The sequence below is a fragment of the Phragmites australis genome, chromosome 8 (genome assembly GCF_958298935.1).
Source record: "Phragmites australis chromosome 8, lpPhrAust1.1, whole genome shotgun sequence".
Lineage (NCBI taxonomy): Eukaryota > Viridiplantae > Streptophyta > Magnoliopsida > Poales > Poaceae > Phragmites > Phragmites australis.
This window is the reverse complement of record NC_084928.1, coordinates 2,965,792-2,973,965: the sequence shown is the minus strand read 5'-3', so window position 1 is coordinate 2,973,965 and position 8,174 is coordinate 2,965,792. Positions and strand designations below refer to the sequence as shown.

Sequence of the window (8,174 nt, the reverse complement as noted above, 5' to 3'; positions counted from 1 at the left end):
AAGAAGAGCACGGATGCTAAGAAGGCGACCTGTTTTGACATGGACACATCGATATATGAGGTTATAGAGGGAGGGGGAACGACTGTGGGAGGAGAGCACCGTGGTGCACGGAAGCACAAGGTGGTTATCACCATGAATACTTGCACATGTGGCGTACTGACCTTGTTTCATATGCCATTTTCCCACATGATCACAGCTTGTCGAGATTATGGTGTTGATGCGGAGGAGCCAGTTCAAATGGTGCGCTACTACAATGTTAGGTCGTTATTGTGGACCTAGACTCCTCAGTTTGAACCATTCATTGACGAAGATCAATAGGAATCATACTCTAGTCCTTGGTACGTGGCAGATAAGGCTCTACTGTGGAAGAAGAAAGGTCCAAGGAAGAGGATCCGACACAAGATGGACATGGATCGGGCATAACCGAGTAGGTCCAAAAGGAGACGGGTGAGGACACGCTTCAAAGTGCCATAAGCCAGGACACAACAAACATAATTACCCTGAAATACAGGCTGAGGTGTGAGAGTCCAAATGTGTTGTGCTTTCTCATTACTGGGATTTGTTCTTTACATGTACTGTATAATGTTTTTGTTTATTCATTTGCTAACATGTGCCATTTTTCATTGCAGGATGGTGAGGTACCAGATCCCGGATGAGTATTACGAGAGGGAACACTAAGCATGGAGGATATAGGATGGGGAGGTACCTAAGAGCTATTTATATTTTTCCTTTATGTTATACATTTTCTTATTGTTCCAACATTGTAAACGTGTTTGCCTTTTTAGATTGTTCCCTTGCTCCGCATCCGAGGCCATGACGGAGCCACCATCATGCACTACGATCACCGCTACACTGTGCTCCTTCAACAGGCCAACCTTGTCGCCGTGGCAAATATCATCAAGCAAAGCATGCCACCTTTCAACCCCGCTATCCTAACCACACTCGTCAACATATGGAGGCCAGAGACACACTCCTTCCACCTTTCTTGCGGAGAGATGACGATGGCCCTGCAGGATGTTGCCATGATCCTAGCATTGCCAATCAGAGGGGAGGCCATCACTGGGAGATGCATCTCGAAGGGCTGGTGGGACCGTGTGGAGGAGTTCTTGGGTGCAGAGCTTCCACCACAACCGGAGAGGAGGAAGGGTTGTGTCTCCAGGGTCCCCATCAGCTGCCTGTGAGACCGGTTTGGGACTTACCCTCTGGATGCGAATGCTGCCATCGTCAACTTCTACGCACATGCATGGGTCGAGCACATGTTCGATGACGTGCTCTTTCCATACACCACTGGAGATACAACCTCCTGGATGTACCTCCCCTTCCTGTTTCACTGGAGTGATGCAGGCCAGTACAACTAGGGGTTGATTGTGCTTGTTTTCCTATACCGGTAGCTCTGCGAAGCCTATCATCGCTAATCCCCATCGTCCTCACTTGGTGGTTGCACGTACTTTCTGTAGATCTAGATGTGGGAGATGATGCCAGTAGGGAGGCCAAGGCTGCTCCAACCACGCTCTTGGACTCCCATAGGTGTTGCTAAGTTGCAGCCCTCCGTTGCCTATATGTGGGACCAGGTTTCATCCCCCTACGTACTCAACAGTAGGGCATATGTTGAGTTTATCAATGAGATGGACACCCTCCACTTGAGCTCGGCACGCGTGGCCTAGTTTTATGCTTTCAACTTGTAGTGCTCATTAAAAACAAATTGTTAATGACTCAATTTATTTACTTAACAGGTTTAGTGGAAACCGTACACATCGAGAGAGGTGGAGACTTTGGAGGACATCTTGGGCCTCAATCCTCTCTGCCAGCGAGACAAGGACTTGTGGACTATGAGGTTCCTATTGATCTACTTCTACGCCGTAGAGTTGCACATATCACAAAGGGTGATAAGACAATTTGGCAGGCAATAGTCCTTCCCACCCTATGCGGTCTCCATGTCGATCAATTTGCACAAGTAAGATGATTTGTTTCCTCGAATAGTATGCTCATCTACGGTTATATGGATAGGGTGCTTTTATTGACTCGTTTGTCCTTTCCTTTTTTTTTTTGTAGGTTCGACCGGGTCCGTCAACGGTCCATTACGGACTTCGCGTACCACCACTGTGCCATCAATGATTGGAGAAGGTTTGAGCATAATTGCGAGGGAAATTTCAACATGCATCATGAGTCCACATTTCGTGAGTACCTTGCGTGGTACCAATCTGTCACCCGATGCAAGTTGAGGCAGAGATGGACCGAAGAGGACTACACGGACATTAAGTCATCAGACAATGACAACACACCCTACAAATCCCGCACTCGAGAGGGGACCCTTGTTTAGATTGCCCCCATCCTAGACTGGGTGGTGAGTGCTTTCAAGATCATACCTGCACAATTCAACATTGTCCCATTCTTTCTTAAGGAAACTTTTGCCTTGCAGGGTATGGATGTGAGGTAGATTGTTAATGAAATTGGCAATGCCTTAAGGGTCCTGTTGGAAGAGTTGAAGAAGCAAACACCTTCAGAGGAACTTTCGAGGTACAACTGATGATTTTATATGCAACCACTATTTTCTCCTCAATACAAGTCAGATTTTAATCGATCACAAGTAAAATTTTGCAATGGATCCAATGATGCCTTCTGCGAGTGGTAGCTTGCTGTGGGTGTCGGTTGCTCTCCTTGGCAGATTTTGCCCCATGTGCTCAGACTGTGGGCACCTCAGAGCAGCAGTCGCTGGCATCAGGTGCCTCGGTGGAAAGGTCCCATGCCACCACACCATCTGCTGGCCAAAGCTCTTCACGCACCTGTACATTCTCCGCTTCAGATGATGAGAACAAGGATGAAAATGATGACACTCACAGCCATGATGAGATTGGAGCCTCCCAGCTGGCAGATGCACCACCGCCTACACAGACGTCCCAGTGTCCTCGTCGGCAGGTGCAGTGGTACACCCTGTGTACAGGGGCATTTGGTTGTGGCAAGGGAAAGTCAAAGAGGTCGAGGTAGTGACCACTTTATTGTAATATATGGATGCTATGTAATATTTGGATGCTATTTAGGAATCAACGCGTTTATGTGAACCTATGTGTAATATGGATGCTATGTAATATTTGGATACTATTTAGGACTCGGCATGTTTATGTAATATTTTGCACCAATGTGTAATGGATGCTATGTAATATTACTTGGTTTCCTCCTCTTAATTTTGTTTTCTTTTTTATCATATTTTATATTTGAGCATTGCTTGTTTATTATGCGTAGTGACAAGGAATGTAAATTGGACAAAGCCATGGAGATCAAAGTTGGCCTCCTAAAAACACCCAATGGAGCACTAGTACAAGGACTTACCCTTCAGAACCAAGTATTTTGTGTCAACGTGCTATATTTTTTCATTCTTCTGTGTGTGGAAACTAGTCAATAATCTTTTGTAGGGTATATGTCAATTTCTTCAGCTTTGACAATTGGTACTAGTTTCTAGAAACATAATACGATGTCATTGACTGTGGTGCCATATTATAAATGTATGGCGCCACAAGTTATGGAGTCATGCATTTCTCTCGTGCCCAAACCTTTTGGGAACATGGGACCTATGGCATTGTGCCTACTAAATACGACGCCACAGATAATGGCGCCGAGTAATTGAAATATGATGCCACATGTAATGGCATCGCGCACCTTTCTTGGTGACCAAACCTTCTGCGCCAAAGAGAACAGTGGCGTCATGTTGAAGATGAACAAAGCCATAGGTAATGGCGTTGTGTTCTATTCCAGGCTGAGGCTGAGCTCTACTGGGAGGTGAGTTTAAAAGCTTTTACTTTAGAGCAATACTAAGGTAAACAGCGCATTCTAGTCTAGTTGCAGACCATTGGCCAGTTGTAGTGCCATCCCACATGTATTTCATTTCGTTTACCACACAATCATTTTTATTCAGACTATAATTGTTTCAAATTAGTGACAATTAACTATGTTTCATGAAGACCAATTCATAGTTCTCATTATGGCATTCGACCAAAAATAAAGGGTTCAAGGATAGTACAAACTTGTTTCACATCAAGTTACAACATTAAGTTACGCGAATTGAAATAACGCATCAAGCACGACATAACACTTAACACATCATATTTGACTAGAAGTTTAATCTAATAGCACATATATGCTAGTCATCATCGCCATCAACTAGCACCTCGTCATCACCATCATCGGGTACAACTACGGGTAGATGTGCAACAAGTCCCTTCATCATCTCCAGTTGCATATCTTTAGTTGCATCCTCTTGAGCATGGTTGTTACGGCGGCGTGGCGTGGCGCGGCGACCCACCACCTTCACAGCTTTACAGCGACATGACGCGTGGCGTGGCGACGCCATACACACGTGGCGAATAGAAACATTATAGTATATGATATTAGCACAAAAGATAAATAGCAATGTAAATGTAGCACATAAGATAAATAGCAATGTAAATGTAGCACAAAAGACATAGCACTCTCTCATCAATCATCATTTAAAGTTTCAAATCTCTTATCTCTCAAAAGTCATCCAATGCAAACTCATCGAAATCGTTTGAAGCATCCATGTTCTCCGCATCATCTTCAGTAGCATCCATTGATTTGTCACCAAAATCATCAACATCAACATCATCCACAATGATGTCTTCTTCCTCTCCTTCCTCCTCATCATCTTCAACCACTCTTGCTTCTTCAACCACTCTTGATATATGTCTTGCACGACGAGCGTAGGTCCTAGGAAGGTTACGACCTCGAAGCTCATCTGATGCACCAATTGCTTCATCAACTTGGTCCCATGTGATGTCCAAAGCACTAGAACATTGAGGTTGGGCCGTTGGATCAACCCATTCATTTTCCCAATCAAAGTCTTCCATAACCAAAGGATCATAGCTTTTACCCGCTTCCTCACGGCGTTTTTGGAACCTAGTAGTCATTTTCCGATTGTAGGCAACATAAACCAAATCATTCAATCTTTTATGCTCTAGCCGGTTTCTCTTCTTTGTATGAATCTACAAGCAACCATAAAAGCAAGCGAAGTTAACAAAAATGTATTATTAATTTTGCTAATTGAAATGTGAAACTTGAGTACTTCACTTACAAATTCAAAAGTGCTCCAATTACGCTCACAACCAGATGATGAAGCACAAAGACTAACAATACGCTTAGCAAATCTTTGTAAGTCAATAGATTGGCCACCATACGCACGCCACCAATCAACAAAATTGACAATAAACATGCATATATTACGGGTTAAGGTGTAAATAATATGCTGTAATTAAAATTTAAAATCACTTACGAGGGTTCTTTGACTTCATAGTTTGAAGGGCCATACAATTCTTGAAGATGCCTCCACGTTGATCTTCGTAGAGCATGGATTATTCTTCAATTTTGTTTCAAAGGGTCTCATCTTCCACCATTCGTGCAAGCACATCATTGAAACAACCCCTTAGGTGCCCAACATATTCATCATTCTCTTTTTGGATGGCATAGAATTTTCCTGGGTTCAAAAAGAGAGCAGCACCATAGAGCGGGGTGTCCATTTGCCTATCCCAATGACCCTCAATAATTTGTAAGATATTATTGAGCAAGCTTCTCTTGTTTTCAGTACAGAAGGCGGCATTTATCCTCTCTTTTGCATGATTCATGAGAGAAGCAACCTCTGGCATGGCAGGCCTCTCATCACCATCAACCACCCTCAACACAATGATAAGTGGTAGAGAAGCTCTAAGGCAATCCTCAACAGAATTCCAAAATTCCCTAGAAAGCACAATATCATATACTTTTTTCCCGGCCTCTGTCTTTGCTAGTTTGCAACTCGTCCAATCATTAGAGGTAAACAGATATCTCAATGCATCTCTATGCTTGTGCAAACTTTGTAAGGTGAGAAATGTGGTAACAAACCGAGTTGCTGCTGGTCTCACAAGATCCCTACCACCTATCTTCTCCCTCATTGCACTAAGAAGTCTTCCATGCCTATAGATGAAAGTAGTGACATGACGGGCACGTGAGATAGGCTTCTTGAATGCCTTCAACTTTCCAACATCTTCCAACATAAGATCCAAGCAATGTGCAGCACAAGGTGTCCAAAAAAGCGTAGGAAACCTCTCCATGAGAAGCTTTCCCGCTACCTTATAGTTAGCCCCATTGTCAGTGACAACTTGCACAACTTTATCAACGCCAATGTCGCTTATTCTCTTCTCTAACAAATCAGCTAGCATCACTTGATCATGAACTTCACTTGATGCATCAATCGACTCTAAGAAGAAAGTCCCCTCCGGACTATTGACTAGGAAGTTGATCAAATGGTGCCCTCTCCTATCCGTCCATCCATCTGACATTAATGTGCAACCATATTGCTTCCAGGCATCCTCATGCCTCTTCCTCAAATCATATATTTCCTTAACAACCTTCTCGAGTAATGGCTCCCTAAGCTCATGGTAGGTGGGAGGCTTGTACCCAGAACCATATTGTGCAGTGGCCTCTATAGCAATCTCAAATTGCCTAGAATTTGCGGCATTGAATGGTATGCCACACTCATAAAAGAACCTGGCCCACTCCAAGTTGACAGCTTCTCTTTCTTCTTTTGTCCTCATGCTAGCTTGGATACTGATCTGAGAAGGACCCTTCGAATGTCTTTCTTCTACAACCTCTTTTGGAGTTCTCCTAAGCATTGAACCGACTGACTTTGTGTCGGGCTCTTTTGGTGCTCTGAACTTCAAAAAGCTAGATTGTTTCCTTTTAGCAGCAGTCCCTGAACTAGGATGCATAATGCTTCTAGAAGCATCTTGGGACTCCTCTGTCGCATCAAGCACATCATCATCTTCTCCTTGAAGCTCTCCATCATCATTAAGCAGAAGTGGTCTCTTCTTGCCCTTCAAAGCAGCTTGCATCTCCTGAGCAATAGCTGGTCTGGTTTTGGCACACTTCAGAATATCTCCATAACCACCCACAAGATGCTCCTTGAGCCTTGTAATTCCTCCAGTTACAGTTCTATCACACAAGCAACACTGCAAGAGATCTCTATTACCAATAGTCGGCCAAAATGCATATTTCCATCCAGGATCATTTGACCTTCCTGGCTTGCGCTTTGGATCAGTCTTTGGATCATAATTTGATGCGGCGTCCGAGGCCTCCGCACTTTTCCCTTGAGTAGCTATGTTCTGAAAACAAAGTGACAACAACTAAGAATTTCAGCAACTAGAGATAATTTCATAAACATGAAGCAGGATCAGAATGTCTGACTCCATTGTTGTAATTTTATATGGTACCAGGTGCTCCTATGAAACAATTTAACACTTTATTTACGGAAACAAAACATAATTTGCAACCATTATGTCTCTGCGGAAACAAAACATAATTACACAGATTTCTAAGATAATATGTAGCCTCCACTGTTTGAGACTTACAGATTCCATTGCTTTAGATTTTCCGCATTTGCCTGCTGGTGGAAATATTTTGCTGGTTCAGCTACTAGTGCAAACAAATTATTTGATCTTACTTCATAGTATCCTAAACATAATCATTCGTAAGGGTGATTTGTGAATGGCTGAATGCACAAAACAGAGAGGGGGTGCAGCTGACCGGCCAAGCCCCAAGCATATCTTTGACACCAATTGCTTGAGTGACCGGCCATACAGGCCAACACATACCGGGGAGCACGGCGCACGGGAGCAGAGAGGGATGTGCAGCACTGCGGCGGCCCGGCGGAGGAGGAAGTGCAGCGGTCCGGCGGAGGAGGAAGTGCAGCACTGCAGCAGCCCGGCGGAGGAAGAAGATCCTGGCCGCTGCGCCCCGGCGGAGGAGGAAAATCCTGGCCGCTGCGCCCCGGCGGAGGAGGAAGCGGCGCCGGAGGAGGATGCGGCGCAGAGGAGCACCGGGCCGAGAAGGTGTTCTGTTCTGGACTTGACTCTTCTAAATATCTTATCCTCTCCTTTCGATTTACGACGTCCGCCATAAGCAACGTGACGCTACCGGACGCCATAACGACGCCATAGCGACGCCATCCTTCTGTGGCGGACGCCATAGTTTTCGGCGGCATGGCGTCGCCGTGGCGAGGTACAAAATACCACCACGCCGCCATAACGACGATATGGCGACGATATGGCGACGCCATGATAACCTTGCTCTTGAGATTTGCGTCTCCTATCATACCAAACCATAGCCTCCTTGTGTGCCTTGAACTTAAGTTT

At 44.7% G+C, this 8,174-nt stretch overlaps 2 protein-coding genes across 2 annotated transcripts; both read right to left on the bottom strand.

The window, feature by feature from the left end:
- Positions 1–4,261: 4,261 nt before the first annotated feature.
- On the bottom strand, positions 4,262–5,196 carry LOC133927856 (uncharacterized). The gene is made up of 2 exons (XM_062374244.1): positions 5,084–5,196; positions 4,262–4,994 (listed from the first exon to the last, which is right to left on the bottom strand). Exon 2 carries the CDS (start codon positions 4,917–4,919, stop codon positions 4,506–4,508), a length of 414 nt encoding a protein of 137 aa, XP_062230228.1. The 5' UTR covers positions 4,920–4,994; positions 5,084–5,196; the 3' UTR covers positions 4,262–4,505.
- A 182-nt stretch (positions 5,197–5,378) lies between these two features.
- Positions 5,379–8,065, bottom strand: LOC133927517 (uncharacterized). Its single transcript, XM_062373994.1, has 4 exons — positions 7,635–8,065; positions 7,314–7,323; positions 7,254–7,262; positions 5,379–7,145 (listed from the first exon to the last, which is right to left on the bottom strand). Exons 1-4 carry the CDS (start codon positions 8,063–8,065, stop codon positions 5,379–5,381), a joined length of 2,217 nt encoding a protein of 738 aa, XP_062229978.1.
- Positions 8,066–8,174: the final 109 nt, after the last annotated feature.